General features: G+C 48.9%; 1 protein-coding gene and 1 long non-coding RNA gene across 3 annotated transcripts in view; one reads left to right on the top strand and one right to left on the bottom strand.

The window, feature by feature from the left end:
- Positions 1 to 6,587: 6,587 nt before the first annotated feature.
- The window catches only part of cdkal1 (CDK5 regulatory subunit associated protein 1-like 1), a 46,913-nt gene continuing 30,639 nt past the window's right edge, over positions 6,588 to 22,861 (bottom strand). The window contains 7 exon segments of one of the 2 annotated variants that reach the window (NM_200627.1): positions 6,588 to 6,978; positions 7,567 to 7,731; positions 8,323 to 8,406; positions 8,549 to 8,611; positions 9,233 to 9,413; positions 18,258 to 18,403; positions 19,933 to 20,099. In NM_200627.1, coding sequence (NP_956921.1) covers positions 6,868 to 6,978; positions 7,567 to 7,731; positions 8,323 to 8,406; positions 8,549 to 8,611; positions 9,233 to 9,413; positions 18,258 to 18,403; positions 19,933 to 20,099 — 917 coding nt within the window. In that variant the 3' untranslated portion in view covers positions 6,588 to 6,867. 2 annotated transcript variants of the gene reach the window in all.
- Positions 12,352 to 14,651, top strand: LOC147840090 (uncharacterized). The gene is made up of 3 exons (XR_015510730.1): positions 12,352 to 13,079; positions 13,149 to 14,275; positions 14,351 to 14,651. It is a non-coding gene; the product is annotated as an uncharacterized LOC147840090 (long non-coding RNA).

Raw genomic sequence — 22,861 nt, 5'->3', positions numbered from 1 at the left:
AACACAGAATTCCAAGCAAACATAAAAAATAAAGACATTATTATTCTCCAGGAGACATGGAGCAAGACAAACACTACCACACATTGCCCACCCAACTACAGGGAAATTATTCTTCCCTCACAGAAACTCAACACAACTCGACAAGGGAGAGACTCAGGAGGACAAATCATCTGGTACAACTCAAAACTCCACAAATACATTGACACAGTTAAAACCGGAAAATATCACGCATGGCTCAAAATCCACAAGGATCTACTGTCGTCCCAAATAGACTGTTTCTTATGTGCCATATACATCCCACCATCAGAATCCCCCTACTACAGTGAAGACATGTTTGACACTCTGGAGAAAGAGACGAGCCACTTCCAGGCCCAAGGACACGTGCTCATCTGTGGAGACATGAACGCCAGAACAGGACAACAGCCGGACTTCACCAACGCACAGGGAAGCAAATACATCAACAGCAACCTACCAGGTATACAGACCAGCTTCTCCCACCTTCACAGAAACAACCACGATCATATAGTCAACAAAAGTGGAAAAGAGCTCTTGCAGATCTGCAGGAGTCTGGGACTGTACATTGTCAACGGTCGGATAAGAGGGGACAGACTCGGGAGATTCACATTCTGCTCACCTCTTGGCAATAGCACAGTAGACTATATGATAACAGATATAGACCCTTCATCTCTCAGAGCATTCACTGTTAGAGAACTCACCCCACTTTCTGACCATAGCCAAATTACTTTATACCTCAAAAAGACAAAAACAAACCCTTGCACACAGTCCAATAAACTATTTAACATCAGAAAGCCATACAGATGGGCTGAGAACAGTGCAGAAGACTACCAAAATGCAGTAAACAGCCCAAAAACTCAACAAATCCTAGATAACTTCCTGGTTAACGCATATGCCCACACCAAACAAGGAGTTAATATGGCGGTAAAAGACATAAACAATATATTTGAAAGTACAGCTAAACAGGCAAAATTAAAAGTTAAAACCAGACAAAATAATCCACCCAAAAATGACAAAAACTGGTTTGATCAAGAATGCCTGTCAATTAGGAAACACCTCAGAAACCTGTCAAATCAGAAACACAGAGACCCAAATAATGCAGAGATTCGGCTTCTCTATTGTGAAACACTAAAACAATACAAACAAACACTCAGAACCAAAAAGGCACAATACACCCAAAAACAACTGACAACAATAGAGAACTCCATTAACTCAAATCAATTCTGGGACAACTGGAAAAACTTGATCAAAAACGATCATGAAGAGCTACCGATCCAAAATTCAGAAATATGGGAGACCCATTTCCAAACACTATTCAATAAAGTAGAAACAGACACAAACCCTAAACAAAATAAAATAACAAAAACACTGGCAACACTAGAATCGACTATCAAGGATAATCAAAACCCAATAGACTTCCCCATCACTATAATGGAGCTTAAAGACAAAATTAAATCTGTTAAACCTAAAAAAGCATCTGGACCTGACGGAATATTAAACGAAATGATAAAACAAACCAGCCCTAAATTTCAATCAGCCATCCTAAAATTATTTAATCTAGTTCTGAGTGTTGGTCACTTCCCTGATATCTGGAATCAAGGATTGATAACACCCATCTTTAAAAATGGAGATAAATTTGACCCCAATAATTACAGAGGGATTTGTGTGAGCAGCAACCTGGGAAAGTTATTCTGTAGTTTAATAAATGCTCGACTACTGGACTTCATCACAACACATAATGTCTTAAGCAGAAGTCAAATTGGATTTTTACCAAAATACCGCACATCTGACCACATTTACACACTGCACTCGCTAATTGAAAAACACACTGTCCAAAATAAAGGTAAAATATACGCATGCTTCATTGACTTTAAAAAAGCTTTCGACTCAATTTGGCACCAAGGCTTACTTTATAAGCTGATTGAAAGTGGCATAGGAGGAAAAACATATGACCTTATTAAATCAATGTACACCGAAAGCAAATGTGGCATCAAAATTAGCACAAAAAGAACAAAATATCTTTCCCAGGAGCGTGGAGTGAGACAAGGCTGCTGCCTGAGCCCAACACTATTTAACATCTACATAAACGAGCTGGCGCTCAGTCTGGAGCGATCCACCGCTCCGGGTCTCGATCTCCATGACTCTCAGATCAAATGCCTGCTGTACGCAGACGACCTGCTGCTACTATCGCCAACAGAACAGGGCCTTCAGCAGAACCTGCAGCTGCTGGACCAGTACTGCCAGACCTGGGCCCTGACCGTCAACCTAAACAAAACCAAAATCATCACCTTCCAAAAAAGAGCCAGACCCCAGGGAACACAACACACATTCACACTAGGCACCAATCAGATAACACACACAACACAGTATAATTATTTAGGCCTGAACATCACCTCCACTGGAAACTTTAATCCTGCAGTGAATGAGCTGAGAGATAAAGCCCGCAGAGCCTTCTACGCCATCAAGCGTCAATGTCCCATAGACATCCCTGTTCAGATCTGGCTGAAGATCCTAGAGTCCGTCATCGAGCCCATCGCCCTCTACGGCAGTGAGGTGTGGGGTCCACTGACAAACCCTGAACAAGATCTGGCCAAATGGGACAAACACCCTATAGAAACCCTGCACACAGAGCTGTGTAAGAACATCCTACACGTCCACCGGCACACAACAAACAATGGATGCAGAGCAGAATTAGGCAAATACCCTCTGATAATAAACATACAGAAAAGAGCTGTCAAATTCTGGAAGCACTTAAAACTCAGCGACCCGGACTCATACCACTATAAAGCCCTGCAGGACAGAGAACTGAGCAGAAGAGCAGACCCACTCTCCCAGCTGGCCCAGAGCTTCAGGGTCTCTGAGACGTCTCCTGAGGAGCTGAACACACTCCTGCCACTGACTCAGATCACACACCAGATCAAGAACAGCTACACACATCACTGGGACACTCAAACACAACTGCAAAGCAAAACGCAGTGTTATCTGGCCCTGAAGAGACAATATACTCTGGCAGACTATCTTCACACAGTGACAGATAAAGGTCTGAGGAACACCCTGAGCAGATACAGACTCAGCGGACACCAGCTGGCTATAGAGACGGGCCGGCACAGACAAACATGGCTGCCGGTGGAGGAGCGGCTGTGCCCACACTGCCCTCAGCAGCCGATTGAAACAGAACTGCACTTCCTTACGGAGTGCACAAAATACTCAGAGATCCGGGAGAAGTTCTACCCGAAACTCACACACACACACAAAAACTTTGAGTCCCTGCCGAACAATGAGAAACTGCCCATCCTCCTGGGGGAGTGTGTGTGCTGCTGTGTGTTAGCAGCTCAGTTTGTGCACTCCTGCCACCGTCTGAGGAACCCACAATGATCCGCTCCACTGTCTCCAACACACAACACAGGAACTCTTTACTCGTGGACTTACTGTTGATGTTATTGTCACCACTTTCATCCTGTTTCACAAATTACCATTAATCTATTTTTATTTTTATTAATATTTTTAGTTCTACTGATATATTGTTATTTTTATTAATCTATTTTTATTTTTTACATTTCTTTTCTTTATTTCTATATTATATTTTATGTTTATATATTTGTTTGCACTACTGCCCTTTTTGCACTGTCTTGTCTGTACGCAGCGACGCTGCACTGCTTTGGCAATACGAATGTACAGTTATTTGTCATGCCAATAAAGCACCTAAAATGTGAAATGTGAAATGAGAGAGGGAGAGAGACAGAGAGAGAGAGAGAGAGAGAGAGAGAGAGAGAGAGAGAGAGAGAGGGAGAGAGAGAGAGAGAGGGAGAGAGACAGAGAGAGAGAGAGAGAGAGAGAGAGAGAGAGAGAGAGAGAGGGAGAGAGAGAGAGAGAGGGAGAGAGACAGAGAGAGAGAGAGAGAGAGAGAGAGAGAGAGAGAGAGAGAGAGAGAGAGAGGGAGAGAGAGAGAGAGAGGGAGAGAGACAGAGAGAGAGAGAGAGAGAGAGAGAGAGAGAGAGAGAGAGAGAGAGAGGGTGAAGGACGACGCTCGCTCCAGATATCAGCTTCTGCTCTTAACACACTGGCAGATAAGCAGCTTGAAGTCCCTCTGACAGGCCGTGTTGCTCCATCACATCCCACAGGAGATTCACTTCCAACCTGTGAACTTCTAATTGCTTCTGTAGCAGAACTGGAGGATTGTGGGTAAAAGGCGTGTGCCTATAGGAGCGCTCCGTCTCTTTCTTAAAGCGCTGTGTGTCTGAGCGGTTTGCCTTCTCAAGATCATGCTTGTGTATGTGTGTGTGTGTGTGTGTGTGTCACTGAATTACCATCAGCCGTCAGGGGACTGTTCCAAACAGCAGCGCTGCACAGACTCAGCAGAATATCTCTCCAGGGTGTGTGTTGTGTTTGTGTGTCTCTGTGTCTTCTCTGCTGCGAGACGTCTTCATAAATGACTGTAATGGTGTTTCATATGCAGAACCCTGCGCAGAGCTGTCAACACCCGACCCGACCCATCACACCACAACCAGGAGAAGAGGAAACTGAACAGAAGACACTGCTGAACCACAGCTCATTAGCACTGAGGAGGAGTGTGTGTGTGTGTGTGTGTGTGGGGGGGGAGGATAATGTTCAGTTCAGGATCTTTATCGAGAGGGAAACCTTCATCCAGTGATCCTCTCACCACCGGCCCTCAGATGACCAGCGTAAACTGCAGGGAAGACATTCAGATGAGGAACACTCAGCTGAACCACTGATCTAGGGTCATTTCTGTCACACACACACACACACACACACACACACACACACACACACACACACACACACACACACACACACACACACACACACACACACAGCTGAGGAAGTGCTGGAGTCTAGAGCCTGAGTCTACCGCTGAACTCTGGAATCTCTTCACTTGATGCTGCTTTCACACTGATGTGAAGTTTCCAGAGCTCTAATCTATTGTCGGCTGTACAGGATGTTCAGTTTACTGACATGTTGATCACTCCAGCAGCCGCTCACTGGGAAGCTGAGTCAGCAGGAGCTCCGGGTGTTTCTGATGCTCAGTCTGAGCTGTGGAGATGCTGGACCTGGAGACAGAGCCCATCTACAGCCTCAGGCAGCTCAGATCTCCCGTGTTCTTCATCTCCTCTGATGGTTGTGGAGGACTGTGGTCATCTGTGCTGTAGTGCGGTCCAGCAGGGTGTGATGTCCTCCTGTAGGCCAGCGTTTCTGACAGCTTCACTATAATCAAGCCTTCATCATCATCATCATCTCCCCGCGATTCACGACACACTACACTGAAGAACAGAGTTAGGAGTAAAATCACGCTATTAGGGGTAGTGTTTCCAGCACAGTCCAGTGGGAATATCAGTGAGTGACTTTATCATCATCATCATCATCACCATCATCATCATCATCATCATCATCATCAGCGTGAGTCTGTCTTCATGATCCTCGCTCTCTGACTGAAAGCAGCGAATCCTCTATTAGAGTACGGTGAACACACACCTGCAGAAGCTTTAGGTGTGTGTGTGTGTGTGTGTGTTTGAGCTCAGGTGCGCTGTGATCAACACTGTTGACAGAACAAATATTTATTTAAGTTCCTCCCCAACGTATTCAAACACCCGCAATCACTCACAGACACACCGGCTGAAACCTCAACACACACACACACGAGAACGGTTTTGTGTGTATGTTTGTGTGGGTGTGTGTGAGAGAGAGAGAGTGTGTGTGTATATAGCTTGTATTCCTCACATTATGAGGACCCGGGTACAGCAGTCGCAGTGATTTTGGCATTGTTGTGGTCTCGGTGAGGACAGGGCTGATGAATGAGGAGTGTGGAGGTGTAGAGAGCAGAGTGTGTGCTGTGAACATGACCACTACACACGTGTGTGCGTTAGTGAAAGTCTTGAGTCACTTAAACACTGATGAACTGTCGACTTCACTTGACGACTGCAGAGCTGAGCTGACTAGTGGACTAGCGAGTAGAGGAGCTCACTGCCTGACCAGTGCGGAGAGCAGTTCCTGTATGGGAAACCAATGTTGTACACTGCATCAGAATTAGTGTTTGAGTCCACTACAGAGAAGTGAGCACTGTGAAGGGGTCTCCATAGACACACCGGAGAGTCACACATGATGATCACGCAGACACAGAGCGGGCACTGAGACCCACCGATAATGGAGACCCTGCAGATCTGGCACAGACAGCATGAGTGCAGGCGTACCTCCAGCATCTGAGGATGAGCACCGCAGTGTGTGTGTGTGTGTGTGTGTTTCTGCTGGCCGCCTGCACACTCTCTGGGGTACACGCAGTGAATGTGACGCCATGTCGGTGTTGGCCGGTGTCTGCTTCAGGTGTGTGTGACATCATCTCAGCTGTAATGAACAGAGCACTACAGGAGCTTCACACACAGCTCCATACCTGTAGAGGAGCAGTCGAGTACTACCCTGCAACTGTATATTCAGAAAGCCCATCACCACAGTCACCACAGCTGACCCGCCCGTACACACACTGCATCTGCACTGGAGCTCAGAGTAAAGCGTCTGACCTCCTCATGCCCAACCCCAGAGGAACCCTCCAGAAACACACGGCAGGAGACCGAGACTGCTTTATTAAACCGCTTTATGTGGAGAACAAAACCAGGCCGAGTCTGGAGCTCAGAGCACAGCCAGACCCAGCCCGAGACAACAGAAGAAGAAGAAGAAGAAAAGAGGAGCGGGCTTAAACAGAACACACAAACACAGCCGCAGCACAGCCGCTCCACACGCTAAAATAAACCCTGAAGCAGAGTCTTCAGTCCACCGGTTAAAAGACCAGTCTCTACTGGTGCCGCTTCACCAGAGCCGGAGCAGAGGAGTCCCGGATGATGATCAGAGCAGTTTCTCCATCAGTAACGCCAGCAGAACCGCAGACAGAAGCAGAACCACAGCCAGAATCCTCATCCCGTCCGGCATCCAGCGCTGCGGCTCACACACACCGGCCTGAACACAAGATCAAGATGAGGAACACTGCAGGACACACCAGTATACAACACACACACACACACACACACACACGCACACACGCATGCACACATACATGCACACACATACATGCGCACACACACACACACGCGCACACACACACACGCACGCACGCACGCACGCACGCACGCACGCACGCACGCACGCACGCACACACGCACACACACACACACACACACACAAACACGTGCACACACACACACACACACACACACACACACACACACACGCACACGCACACGCACACGCACACGCACACACACACACACACATACATGCACGCACATACATGCGCGCACACACACGTGCACACACACACACGCACGCACGCACGCACGCACGCACGCACGCACGCACGCACGCACGCACACACACACACACACACACAGGGGTTTATCAGGCAACACACACCCTCTGCTGAGGGTCTCTGCACTCTCCACTACAGCTGATCAAATCCTACACTAATCTGTGTGTGTGTGTGTGTGATTGTGTGTGTTGTGTGTGTGTGTGTTGTGTGTGTTGTGTGTGTGTGTGTGTGTGTCTGACCTGTGTGTGTCCCGACACCTGTCCCTTCAGCAGTGGTGCAGTGGTGTATGCGGTGCGCAGTGGCGCCTCCTCCAGTGGTCGGCCCTTCATGTAGTGTTTCCCGCACTCGTACACCTCCACCTGGACCATCTTACCCAGATACTCAGGCCGCTTGGGCACCAGCACCTGCACACACACACACACACACCATTATCCTACATTAGATCAGTCCAGGACATTACAATCATATCACACACACACACACACACACACACACACACACACACACACACACACACACACACACACGCACACGCACAGGGATGCAGCTGGTGAGCTCTCCGTCATGCAGGTCAGTGTTGGCGTGATGCTCAGAGCTGTGAGGCGTCTGTATCCTGAGCTGCTCCCTCAGACATGTGCTGCAGCTGCTGAAGACCTGAACAGCACATCCTGCAGATCTGGACACTGACGACCGGCGCTGGGGCGTCCTCTCTCCTGTCCTCATGTCAGACTCATGTGAGCGCTGGATAATGCTGATTCACACACGCGGGTCATGATGATGATGAAGATGATGATGGTGATGATGATGATGGTGATGAAGCACAGCTCAGTTCAGGGCGTCAGTGAGAGCTACTTCAGCTCGGCCTTTTGCACTCATCAGTGTAATCACTACAGTAAACCCTCTGACCCACACGACAGCACCAGCACAGCATTAGCAAAACAACGGACAAACACACACAGCATTAGCATTAGCATTAGCACAGGACACAGCAGTACCTGCTCATAGAACTTATTGTGTGCGACGTAATACTGCGAATCAAAGGACTCCTCAGTGACCAGAACCTGCTGCTGCTCGCCCATCTGAGAGAACACACACACACACACAGAGAGAAACAGGTCAAATCTGAACACACACACACACACACGCACGCACACACGCACGCACGCACGCACGCACGCACGCACACACACGCACACACACGCGCACGCACGCTGCTCTCACCTTGTGGTCGTAGGGCCTGTAGGAGTGGAAGAGCGCCGACAGTTCTTTGGTTCTTTGTTTCTTCTGTGGGAGAGGCAGAAGAGGAGAAGAGTGAGACAGAGGACACACACACACACACACACACACACACACACACACACACACACACACACACACACACACACACACACACACACACACACACACACACACACACAGGAGCGTCAGCTGTGAGCTCAGCATCAGCGCTGTGTTCAGATGGAGAGGTTATACACACAGAGAACTCAGGCGTCAGTCCTCCACCTCTGACCCGAGATCAGTGTGTCTGATCAGCTTATATTCACATTACTCTCCTGCTCCGAGACCACCACAACACTGATCAACACATCTGCAGAGCTCGAGTTCAACACTGCCAATCTGGAGACGTCCAGCAGTGTGTGTGTGTGTGTCTCCTGCTGTTATGTACAGTTCTCAATGACAGAGCAGTGCTGGTCTGAACACACACTGAGGTCAGATCTCACCATCTGCACGGCTCAGGGTCAGTGCTGGGTTATTCTCAGTGCTGGGTCATGTGTATCTTACTACATGCTCAGGTCAGGGTCAGTGTTGGGTTAATGTGGGCCGCCAGTGTGCCCAGTCACAGGCAGGGTTAGGGTTGTGTTGTGTTGTTGTCAGTGTTGGGTTGTTGTGTAGTGTGTTTCTCACCACGTGCGCGGGCAGCTGCTGCATCAGGGCCGCCGGGGTGCCCGGTCGCGGGTAGAACTGGTTGATGAACAGGCTGGGGAAGCGGTAGCGCCGCACCAGCGCCAGCGTCTGCTCGAAGTCCTCATCCGTCTCTCCCGGGAAACCACAAATGATGTCTGTCGCTATGGTGATGCCTGGAACCCTGCGGAGACAGACAGGTCAGACCACTGTACATCACTCACACACACACACACACACACACACACACACACACACACACACACACACACACACACACACACACACACACACACACACACACACACACACACACACACACACACAATATCCACGTGTGTTTTTGTCTGTGTTCATGTGTGTGAGAGTGCAGCAGACTGGAGACGGACATTGACACACACACTCTCTCTTAAAGCGGAGGATATGAACATCACTGTTCAGTCATGCATTTTCTTTTCAGCTTAGTCCTTTTATTCATTTGGGTCGCCACAGTGGAATGAACTGCCAACTAATGTTAAGTTGAGAGTTTTCAGGGAAATATAGATCTACATTCAGCGGACACTACTGCCCATCACTCCAGACGGCTGGGCTTCACTGCATTTGACCCAAAGTTGTGTCATTTCTGTGTTTCCATGGCAACAACACACACTCAGTTCAGCTAAATAAAACTCATCTTCATTAGCCGATCATCTCACACATCAGAGCTCCACAGCAGAGACAGCAGAGAGGACAGCACACACAGCACAACACATTCAGCAAAACGATGACATGTACATTTATTAAGCTGTATACGGTGTGCTGTCATATATATGTGTGTGTGTGTGTGTGTGTGTGTGTGTGTATGATACATAAGATTTAGTGTTGTCCACATGAATGAACCTGAGGCTGAACTCAAACTGAGGATAAATGGACTTGACAGCCTTTTACTGGAGCCAGTGTCTGAGTGAACTCTCTGCCGTTTACACTAATGCATTTTCGTTTTAAAACGCGTAAGTTTTGCTACGGTTACGCCATCCGTCCACACTACGCCGCAGTTCTCAAACGCCGAAAAAGGAGTGTTTTGGAAACGCTGGAGAGGCCGTGTTCATTCTGAAGCGCTGCTGCTGCGTCTCAGTGTGGATGAGGGAAAACGCTGCTAAGATTCGCTTGCTGATTGGGGCTTTTGTGTCATTGCGTATCCTTCCCTTATTCGTCAAGCCCCCAATCACATGACTATAACACACGGCTTTAACGCTACCGCAAGACAGTACTGTAAACAACAACACGGGCACAGAAACGGGAGCGCTGTTTGCACTATTGTCTGTTTTAGGCAGCATTGTGCAGTTATTCATTTGTTACGTTTAGTAACTCGACCTCGTCGTCTGTCCACAAATATACCTCTCTTGCTTTCTTCGCCATCGTGTTCATTGTTCAACTGGCGTTTGTTGACTAACAATAACCAAATGCCGAGTGAGACGCATGATTCCTGTTTATACTAGAACACGCATGCCCAGAGTGCACCAATGATCACGTGATGTACGTTTATGGTGGCGTAGTGTGGACGGAGATATGTTCAGAGACGCTAGGTGAAACACTGGTGTGGACGCGGATCGTTTTTGATCTAAAACACCGTTCTAAAACTAAAACGCACTAGTGTAAACAGAGCCTGAGGGAGACGTCCTCCTCATCTGCATCAGTCTGATCACATTCACTGAGGAACGTCTCTTCAGCTGATGTGTGAAGAGCAAACACACACACATGCACACACATACGCGCACACACACACACACGCACGCACGCACGCACACACGCACGCACGCGCACGCACGCACGCACACACACACACACACGCACACACACACACACACACACACACACAGCCAGTGTTTGCACTCTATTCCCAGCTGCAGTTAAATCTCTGCAGAGTGATTCCCGGCGGAGCTTCAGTGCGTTTAATTAAAGTGTGCTGGATATGCTCAGACTCTGCGTTAGATTGGTGAGCGCGGGGTTAGCCGGGTCTCTGAGCAGAACTCTCTCTCTCTCTCTCGTGGAGAATTAGCCTAATGTCTTTGTTTGCGGAGGCTCTGTCTGTGCGGGTGGTGTAATATTCATCTCTCGGCGTGAAGCTGCTGTCAGGAGACTGTATTTACACAACAGATGCTGGAGAGCACAGCGGATCAGATGAAGGAGCAAACAGCAGGACAACTGAGCTGAGCAGCAGAGCAGCAGAACAGGAGAACAGGCAATCTGTGCTGGCAAACATTTACTCATGCCTGCGTCTCTGGGTGAACGAGGACACGTGGAGCGCCGGGCAAACACAGAGAGAACTAACATCAGCGCGGAAACATCACAAACTCCTCACTGCAGTCCTCCAGTGATGAAGTGTGCACCTACAGCTACTGTCTGAATCTGCTCTCTCTGATCCCAGAACAGTGTTCCCCAGCACCAGCACCAATTAGAGGATCAGTAGAGTTATGCTGGACAGATCAGACCAATCACAGACTGTAGAAGACACACAGAAGGAAACACACTGCAGATACTCCTGAAACCTGAACCAGCGCTAAACCGTACTGTACACACGGGTTACGGGTTCACAAGGTCAGGACTCCAGGATCTCGAGCGTTAGACACAGAGCAGCAGCAGATTCAGACGCAGCAGATGAGCGCAAGGGCAACTGATCTGCTATTCATCAACACACACACACACACACACACACACACACACACACACACACACACACACACACACACACACACACACACACACACACACACACCTGGAGGCCTTTTTGGCTCATGTGAGGCATGGTAAAAACAATCATTGTTCAGCAAATGGATTCCGGCCTCCTGAACCTGCACACACCTACATTTAGAGAAGCTGTTGACACACCTGAACACAGGTAAAGTGCACACACACATTCAGCATCAGTGTTTCTGTGAGAGAATCACCATCTCGTCACTGAGATCCTCATCATCCCAGTGCTGGAGATCCAGCCGTTTCTCCAGTGTGTCTGCTCTGTAGATCAGGTGTGTGTGTTTCTCCAGTGTCTGCTCTGTAGATGTGTGTGTGTTTCTCCAGTGTCTGCTCTGTAGATGTGTGTGTGTTTCTCCAGTGTCTGCTCTGTAGATGAGTGTGTGTTTCTCCAGTGTCTGCTCTGTAGATGTGTGTGTGTTTCTCCAGTGTCTGCTCTGTAGATGAGTGTGTGTTTCTCCAGTGTCTGCTCTGTAGATGTGTGTGTGTTTCTTCAGTGTGTCTGCTCTGTAGATGTGTGTGTGTTTCTCCAGTGTGTCTGCTCTGTAGATGTGTGTGTGTTTCTCCAGTGTCTGCTCTGTAGATGAGTGTGTGTTTCTCCAGTGTCTGCTCTGTAGATGTGTGTGTGTTTCTCCAGTGTCTGCTCTGTAGATGAGTGTGTGTTTCTCCAGTGTCTGCTCTGTAGATGAGTGTGTGTTTCTCCAGTGTCTGCTCTGTAGATGTGTGTGTGTTTCTTCAGTGTGTCTGCTCTGTAGATGTGTGTGTGTTTCTCCAGTGTGTCTGCTCTGTAGATGTGTGTGTGTTTCTCCAGTGTCTGCTCTGTAGATGAGTGTGTGTTTCTCCAGTGTCTGCTCTGTAGATGTGTGTGTGTTTCTCCAGTGTCTGCTCTGTAGATGAGTGTGTGTTTCTCCAGTGTCTGCTCTGTAGATGAGTGTGTGTTTCTCCAGTGTCTGCTCTGTAGATGTGTGTGTGTTTCTTCAGTGTGTCTGCTCTGTAGATGTGTGTGTGTTTCTCCAGTGTGTCTGCTCTGTAGATGTGTGTGTGTTTCTCCAGTGTCTGCTCTGTAGATGAGTGTGTGTTTCTCCAGTGTCTGCTCTGTAGATGTGTGTGTGTTTCTCCAGTGTCTGCTCTGTAGATGAGTGTGTGTTTCTCCAGTGTCTGCTCTGTAGATGAGTGTGTGTTTCTCCAGTGTGTCTGCTCTGTAGATGTGTGTGTGTTTCTTCATTCTCTGCCCTGCAGCGCTCCACAGTTGATTCCTCAGTGAATTCTCCAGCTCGGGGCTCATAAATCTCCTCAAACTCAGACTCAGACGTCAGTGTGTTTAAGCGTGGTGTACTGTGCGCAAACAGCTTCAGGACATGAGCTCTCGCTCGCTGATTAAAGCTTGAGGAAAACTCAGAAATAAGAAAAGTAGTTGTGGAACACGATCACAGTCTTCAAGATCACCGGCTGCTTGGTGAGACGCTCTGAGTTTATCTGCTCTACTGACGGCAGGTGTGTTTCCTACAGTCGGCTCCTGTGCGATACACACACTCAGTCCAGTCACAATCCCTGAACTAACAAAGCCTGTCTGTAAACGTGTAAGCCTTAAACTCATCCATTCCTGCAGGATGGAGCTGCACAGGGGCTGGTGGCGTTCAGTCTCCCGTGCTCAGTGTTTGACATTTCACTTTGCCACCGCGGCACATTTATACTTTAAGAGAAGACGGAGAGGAAGGTGATGCGAGGTCTCCATACGCCCTCCACAAAGGGCAGATCTTCCCACAGGACATCATTATCTCCATCTGTCTTCTGTGTGTTCTGGAGCCGCCGCGGTGCTCCTGCTGATCTGTATGGACTGGCACAGGGCTGTGTCTGGAGAACAGAACTGGATGAATGCAGGAGATGTGCTGCGTGATCTTGCATCTCCTGCAGCTGATGCTCGTCTCTGAGGTGCCGATACAAATCCTCAATGTGACGATACAGATGCTTGAGGTGGTGGTGCGGGTCACTGGGGTGCCGATGCAGATCTTCAAGGTGCTGATACAGATCCCTGAGCTTCTGATGCATGTTTCTGAGGTGTTAATATGAGTGACTGAGGTGTCAATACAGACCTCTGAGGTGCCAATATGGGTCTCTAAGGTACTTATATGAATCTCTGAGGTGCCGATGCGGGTCCCTGAGGTGCACGTGTGGGTCTCTGAGCTACCAGTCTCTGCAGTTCCCATACAGGTCTCTGAGGTGACAGTATGGGTGCCGATATGTGTCTCTAAAAGGTCAGAATGGGTCTCTGTAAAGCAGATAGGGGACTCTGAGGTGCTGATGCGGGTGTCTGAGGTGCCAGTGTGAGTCTCTGCAGTGCCAATATAGGTCTCTGAGGTGTCAGTATGGGTGCCGATACGGGTCTCTGAGGTGTCAGTATGGGTCTCTAAGGTGCTGATCTGGATCTCTGAGGGGCCGATGTGGGTCTATGAAGTGTAAGTATGGGTCACTGAGATGCGGGTCTCTGAGGTGTCGATACGGGTCTCTGAGGTGCCACATTATGACCAGCTCTCTCAGCATTACATGGAAATAAATTGTCAAGTTGGTTTGTTATTGAACTTCACAGCAAATATTTCTTATAAAGTGGAGAATAAATGCTGACCCTAACTGGCAGTGGAGCAAACGAGCCCTTAATTCAACAGATAAAGACAGACCAGGCCTAACAAACCCTGCTCAGACTAACCAGAGTCTCCTATGGATTTCCCTTTAGTTGCTTTATTTAAACTGGAAAGGCCTATAAAGAATAAAGACCTTTTAGGGAATAAAATCTTTCACATTTCAGTCATGCACAGTTAAAACACATCTCCTCCCTTCAAAACCATCTCCCAGAGCCAGTTCTGAACAGGCAAAACAACACACAGATCCAGTGTGTCTGATGCGGAGAGATCTCACCAATATCATTCCCAACAGCCTCAGTCAGAATGTGCATACGGTAAGAGGATGTTATGTTGAATACTTGCCGTTTGTGTTGAAAACAGAGGTAAGCTGAACGGTTGTGTGTGAACACCTGAGTGAAGGAGATCTGCTGTTGTGTGTCAACACTGCGGATCCGCTCTCTACACGGCTGATCACATCCACAACACCACAACACTCCTCAACACGGCTGCGATGTCCAGTGTACATCAGACAGAGAGAAGCACACGCATCCAGCGCTATACACATGCTGAGTGAACACAGCCTCCGCTGATTGGAGATCAGTCACTGCATTAAACTAAACTGGCCCAGAGAGCCCATGCCAAGACAAAAACACCAGCAGATTAAGAGAACATCGGCAGCGGTTTGACGGCACAAGATGGAAATCCTCACAGCTCAGACACAAATAGAAAACACACTGCCAGTCCTCACAAGATATGGAGGTAGAACCGATCACTAATGGAAACACATTAGCAAGATATTCTTAAAATAAGGGCAAAATAATTCAGCAGATGAGAATTATATTAAAAAATATACACATTCAGACCCTTTTATTAGGCTAATAATGGACAGAACACGCGACACAAACACAATGTGCTGACTGCAGTCCACTTGTTTTTGTTTTGTTTGTGTTTTCAGATCCAGGTGTGTGTGTGTGTGTGTGTGTGTGTGTGTGTGTGTTGAGGATCTGCGGTGTCCTGAGCTCTCTCCGCCGCTGTATTGAACACAGCCGTTGGAGCAGAATAAAGGCAGCTGTGTGGACGTCTGCAGCTGCTGTTCCAGCCTTTATTCTGGAGGAGTTTCTAACACAAACACGTCTCTTTCTCTCGGTGAATGGAGGTCAGCACATGCGTCACGGTTTCTCTTGTCCTGTTTGCATTCTGCTGTTTATTTACTCACCTGCGCTCGTCAAGCATGTGTCACAGCAGGGATCCAGTTTCACCGCTGTCCTGACACGCTAAACTAAAGCCCTCAACAACAGCCTGCAGACTCCTGCGCAGAGCAGAGCTTCCTGAGGGTTAATCAGCAACCAACGAGAGACGGAGAGCTCGACTACAATATCTGCCGGGGGTCTGGAAACTCACACAGGCCCACACTTAGCTCTCAGTTCAAGACCAACCCTGAGCTGTGTTCTGGCTTCTGTTGTGCTGTACGGTGTCCACACATTCACATTGACCTGGATATCCTGAAACGGCTCTTCCTCTGCTGTGATAATCAGACACTGATGAAAACACACAGCGATGGTGAACACTGTACAGGCCGGGACTTTCTAAAAACTAAACTGTATAAAACTGTTCAGAACTGACAAACTACCAACCAGAACAGACTTCTCAGACGCCTACAAACAAACAAACAAACACACACACACACACACACACACACACACACACACACACACACTCACACACACACACACACACACACTCCGGCAGTTAAAGAAGAAGTAGGGCTGAATAATTATACTAATGGGGCTGAATAATGAATCGCTGAAGAACCCAGCCTGAAGAAGAGCCGGAGCTGACGTAGAGCTGAATGTACAGCGGGCCGATGGCAGAGCCCTGCAGCACACCGAGATGAAGAATGGAGAAACACGACCGTCTCAGCTAAAGCTCAGTGTTTGAGTGGTCATCATCACTCTGACCTGCCGTCTCTTCTGTACTAAACCAGTCAAGGAAAGCAAACTATTAGATAAAGCTTCCAAAGCAAGCTATCAGCCAGAGTTAATGAAGCTTACTCATCACACTACAGTGAAACGGCTGTTTATGTCATGATGATCATCAAGTTATTCCTGTTAAACTGACAGACGACACAAGCTCAGCACGTGGAGGACTGCAGAAGCAGAGCCAGGATCAGCGCTCGGTGTGTGTGTGTGTGTGTGTGTGTGTGCAGCACCCCCAGTGTTTCAGAAACAGCCAGAGCATCATCCATCGTTGACTTCATGCCTGTCCTTTATCAATCTAATGTAATCACAGCATTAAAACACACATCTACACCAGACAAACATGGAGGAACACACATCAATGATGAACAGAGAGAGTTTCAGCACACACACACACACACACACACACACACACACACACACAACAGAACAGACGGTTCCTGCTCATGTTTCATCGCCCCAGGGAGCAAACTCCTGTCCCACATGCGGCACACCTAAAACCGGTTCTGCAGTGTGTGTGTGTGTGTGTGTGTGTGTGTGTGTGTGTGTGTGTGTGTGTGTGTGTAAGAGAGAGCACAAGAAGTGCCGCAGATACTGAAAACACTGCTCTGGGGCCCTCCTGTGCGTGACAGAGTGTGTGTTACAAGACGTTTATTACTGTGTGAGTGTGTGTGTGTGTGTGTGTGTGTGTTTGCGAGAGAGAGAGTGTGTGTGTGTCCTGTGACTCAGCGTTTGACAACACACAGTGACTCATACAGAGACGTGAACAGAGTTTAATCCAGCCGGACTGAAAGCAGAGGCGGGAAGACCAGCGCGGGAACCAGAGCGGCTACAGGACACACACACACACACACACAAACCTGCAGTCACGCAGAGGGAGAGATCAGAGCGCGAGGCAGAGCGGGAAACACACACGGGCGTCACTCCCCCTGCTGCCACTCTTTCTCTCACTCGCACACACACACGCACGCACGCACACACACACACACACACACACACACACACACACACACACACACACACACACACACACTGGACGTGATCACTGCAGTATAGAGAACAAGAAGATCATAGAAGATCAATACCAACCGGCTGCAGGAGCTTTATCCTGATTATGACACAGCTGCTGGCCACAACACACTGACCTGAGCTGACCTGAGCTGAACTGTTCAATATTTATATATATGATGAAGAACAGCTTAATTATTAACCAGACCCTGCATTACACACACACTACACACAAACAAACAGACCAAAACAGCTTCAAATGCCATGTGTGTGTAAATATGTGTGTGTGTGTGTTCGCGTAAAAATGTGTGTGTTTGTGTGTGTGTGTAAAAATGCGTGTGTGTGTAAATATGTGTGTGTGTGTGTGTAAAAATGCGTGTGTGTAAATATGTGTGTGTGTGTGTGTAAAAATGCGTGTGTGTGTAAAAATGCTTGTGTGTGTGTGTGTGTAAAAATGTGTGTGTGTGTGTGTGTGTAAATGTGTATGTGTGTAGAAATGTGTGTGTGTGTGTGTGTGTGTGTGTGTATGGATGATCGTATTCACTGACGGTGACTCTCAGTTCTCAGTTGAGTGTGTGTTATTCAGCGGGGGTTATCTGGGAATAACAGACCTTGAAATGTCAAGACTGACCAATCAGAATCCAGTATTCCTGACAGTGAGTACTGCTGAATGACCCAGTGTGAGGAATGACCCACCTCTCCTTCAGGTAGTCCACCAGGTGTGTGAAGTCGGCGCAGCAGTACTCCCTCCGCATCTCCATCAGCACACTGTCAGACGCAGACTGCAGCGGCACATGCAGGAAGGAGAAGACCCGGGGGTGCTGCAGGATACGGGACATCTCCTGCGGAACACACACACACACACACACACACACACACACAACACTGATTACACACACACACACACACACACTGCAGTAGCACATGCAGGAAGGAGAAGACCTGTGGGTGCTGCAGGATGCATCTCCTGCAACACACACTTTATCAGGACCCCAGGGCTCTGCTGGTGAGCAGGCACATAATAACTCAACAGCAGACTCTATTCTTCATCATTCTAGATGAAGAAACACACACACACACACACACACACACTTCAGACTGACTACAGCTGATCGCCATTATTACACTCCACTGTGCTGTACAGTGTCGTGTCTGCACTGTGTGTGTGTTTGTGTCTGGGTGTGTGTGTGTGTGTGTGTGTGTGTGTGTGTGTGTGTGTGTCTGCATCACACAGCACTATTACAGCATTTAATTAGACTGGAGAATAGCCACTGATTAGCAGAGCAGAGGAATCAGGTTTATCTGCAGAGAGCCTCACAGTCACATGACCAACACACACACTGCAGGACGGCGACGCACACACTGCTGATCAGCTTCATCAGTGTGTGTGTGTGTGTGTGTGTGTGTGTGTGTGAGGAAAGAGATGTGTGGACGTCCACAGTTCAGTCCATCAGATGAGCAGCTCTGGGGAATCTCCATCAGTTGTGTTGAGAGCCGCTAATTTCAGCCCAAACACAGCTCATTTACATATTAATGAAGCGCCAGAGACTCTGCTCATTAGGGGTTTAATCTAGCGCTCTGGAGACGTGTGTGTGTGTGTGTGTCTAGCAGACGCTGTACCGGTGAGCTCCTCCTCCACAGTCGTGACGGTGTGAGCGGTGTCTCCTCTGAGTCTGCTGCTCTCTCCATGACTGATCATCTGCAGAGCGCTGAGCTGCTGTGATGATGACATCACTGACCCGCAGCGTCTGAGGTCTCCCTGAGGTCCGCGGATGGATCGCTCGTATACCTGCAGGTCAGCTGACAGACGCGGCTTTAATCTGCTCTGGCAGAGTATCGAAGACCGTTCTGGCCAATCACAAACACTTCTGTTGAACTCCTGAACACAATGACCAATCAGCTCATGACCCACTCTCTCATTGGCTGGACCACTGATTTCCCCCCAATCACAGCTGGAGCTCCTCAGACCAGGCTAACCTCCTGCAGTGTGAACAAGGCGTTAGCGACACATCGCGTGTGCTAATCATCGCTATTGCTAAACGCTAAGGCTGCTGAATGACCCTCAGAAACTGTGTGTGTGTGTGTGTGTGTGTGTGTGTGTGTGTGTGTGTGTGCGTGCGTGCGTGTGACGAGAGATCAGATTCCAGCAGAAACTAAGCAGGATCTCAGGGAGAGCGCACAAAAACACACTGCCTGAAACACACATCAAGCACACACACACACACGCACGCACGCAAGCATGCACGCACACACAGACACACACACACACACACACAGACAGACACAACACACACACAGACACACACACGCACACACACACACAGACACACACACACACACACAGACAGACACACACACACACAGACAGTACCTCCAGGTGCTCCAGGATGTAGGGGGGGTTGGTCATGCCCAGGCGCAGCATGGCTCCCTCAGGGATCTCCTCCACCAGCCTCCACAGCAGTGTGGGCAGATCAGAGCCGATGTCCCGTCCATACGCACCGGTGTCCTCACTGGTCAGCCAGATCTCACACACACCCTCTGTGGAGAACAGAACACACACACACACACACACACACACACACACACACACACACACACACACACACACACACACACACACACACACACACACAATATCAGCCACAGTGTAAGACGTCTCACACACACTGTCTGCAGGAGAACAGCAAGCGCAGAGTGAGCTGCATCAGTGAAGGTTACTGAGAGTCACAGTGGAGGACACGGACAGGAGGACATGGACAGGAGGACACGGACAGGAGGACACAGAGCCAGAGTTAAGCCGGACGCTCCAGCAGCTGTCTGAGACTGAAGGGGTGCTCATGTGTCTGTGTGTACCGTCAGTTTTCTGTCACCCCTTAACACAAACACACTCCTGGTGGGTGTCCTGGTGGCCGAGGTGGGTCTCCTGGTGCTGGTGTGGGTCTCTGGTGTGGGTCTCCTGGTGCCGGGGTGGGTTCGCTACATTCCACACCATTAAACAGGATGAATAGTCAGTGAAATTACTGTTGGCAAGTGCAGTAATGACAGAATAGGCTGGTTGACAAGTAGTGATCATGATGAGTTATCTGACAGATCCCAGATCAGGAAGCAGCCATTACTGGAATATTAATGACTGCTTGTCCCAGTGTCAGAGTAGACACACCTGCAGGACAGGCAGAAGCACAGCTGGAGAGAGCTGGAGATGGAGCAACACCTTTACACCTGCACTGATGTCAACATCTCTGAGCCATACTCTGATGAACCCACGCTCCACGCCGGAGATTATTAACATCCAGCTGACAAACGGTGAACTAAAGTGAACAAGCAAACCTGTGTGTGTGTGTGTGTGTGTGTGTGTGTGTGTGTGTGTGTGTTTGTGTGTGAGATGGTGATATGATACCCTCTGCTGAAGATGCGGTCCAGGGCTCAGTAACAGAGCGGTGGCTGCACACACAGATCTTCATGACACAGAGATGTTCCCTGAGAATGACAGCATGTCACTATCACACACCGTGCTCGCCCTCAAAGGTTTCAGGCCGGATTAAGGGGCTGCGGACACACAGGGGTCCAGGGCCCGACACAGCCCCTTCTCCCATCACAGGCGGCCGGTCTCCGCAAGCTGACATCTGTGGCGAGAGGCGACCCACTCAAGCGCACATCTAACCCAGACCTGAAGTGACATTTACTGCAGCTGGAGAATGGAGGAAATGTCAGAGTGCCCCCCCCACCCCCAAATAACACACACTCCCTGAAGACCACAGCGAGAACGAGCCCAGACCCGCTCACAGAACTATAACACACACACACACACACACACACACACACACACACACAAGCGGCGCTGCTCAGATCCCTCACACATAACACACACAGGACTGAATGGGCACACAGAGTGTGTGTGACGCGCAGCTTTCATTATAGACGTGCTGTAGTGTCGGTCATCGCCTGCATACAGCTCTCCAGGAGCCCGGGGTCAGTGAAGCTGTGGAGAGTGTGTGTCTGATCTCATACAGCCTCTGTAGAGTGTTGATCTGAAAGCAACAGATCACCTTAAAACTGTCTCAGTCACTCTACTGAGGGCCGTCTAACGCACAGAAGAGCTCCTGTAATCTCAGCTGTCCTCTTCTGCTGTTCATCACCTCTGTTCTCCTCTTCTGTTCTCCTCTTCTGCTGTTCATCACCTCTGTTCTCCTCTTCTGTTCTCCTCTTCTGTTCTCCTTTTCTGTTCTCCTCTTCTGTTCTCCTCTTCTGTCCTCCTCTTCTGTTCTCCTCTTCTGTTCATCACCGTGTGTAGAGTTGAGCACATGACTAAACAGCTCAATGACAAAACACTGCACAGCCAATCAGGCGCAATGATTTACATCTGACTGACCTACTCTATAAACACACACACACACACACACACACACACACACACACACACACACACACACACACACACACACACACACACACACACACACCTTGCAAAACACTGTTACACTCATCCAGGAAGGTAATTTGAGGAGTGACACACAGTAACACACACCTGATCCACCGTCGAGGATAATGATGTACTACTCAAACACAACACACAGCCTATCACTAAACACAACTGCTGGAACACACACAGCAACACACACCGCCGACAATGAAGAAAACACAACAAATTAGAGAGAGACAGAGACTGTGTGTGTGTGTGTGTGTGTGTGTGTGTTTGAGACATAGACTGTAGGCCACTGCTGACCCCTGCTGGACAACACTGGAACTGCTCCACTCCCCATAACCTCATCATTACCCCCATACACAACTCTCATAAACCACATCTACACCCGCCCCATCACATCTGCCCTATCACATCACATCTGCCCAATCACATCTACATATTCCCCATCACATCTATACCCGCCCCATCACATCTGCCATATCACACCACATCTGCCCCGTCACATCAAATCACATCTGCTCCATCACATTTACACCTGCCCCATCACATCTGCTCCATCACATCACATCTGCCCAATCACATCTACATATTCCCCATCACATCTATACCCGCCCCATCACATCTGCCCTATCACACCACATCTGCCCAATCACATCTACATATTCCCCATCACATCTATACCCGCCCCATCACATCTGCCATATCACACCACATCTGCCCCGTCACATCACATCACATCTGCTCCATCACATTTACACCTGCCCCATCACATCTGCTCCATCACATCACATCTGCCCAATCACATCTACATATTCCCCATCACATCTATACCCGCCCCATCACATCTGCCATATCACACCACATCTGCCCCGTCACA

The sequence above is a fragment of the Danio rerio genome, chromosome 16 (assembly GCF_052040795.2).
Source record: "Danio rerio strain M-AB ecotype USA chromosome 16, GRCz13ab, whole genome shotgun sequence".
Lineage (NCBI taxonomy): Eukaryota > Metazoa > Chordata > Actinopteri > Cypriniformes > Danionidae > Danio > Danio rerio.
The sequence above is the reverse complement of the archived record's forward strand: the minus strand, read 5'-3'. Positions and strand labels throughout refer to the sequence as shown.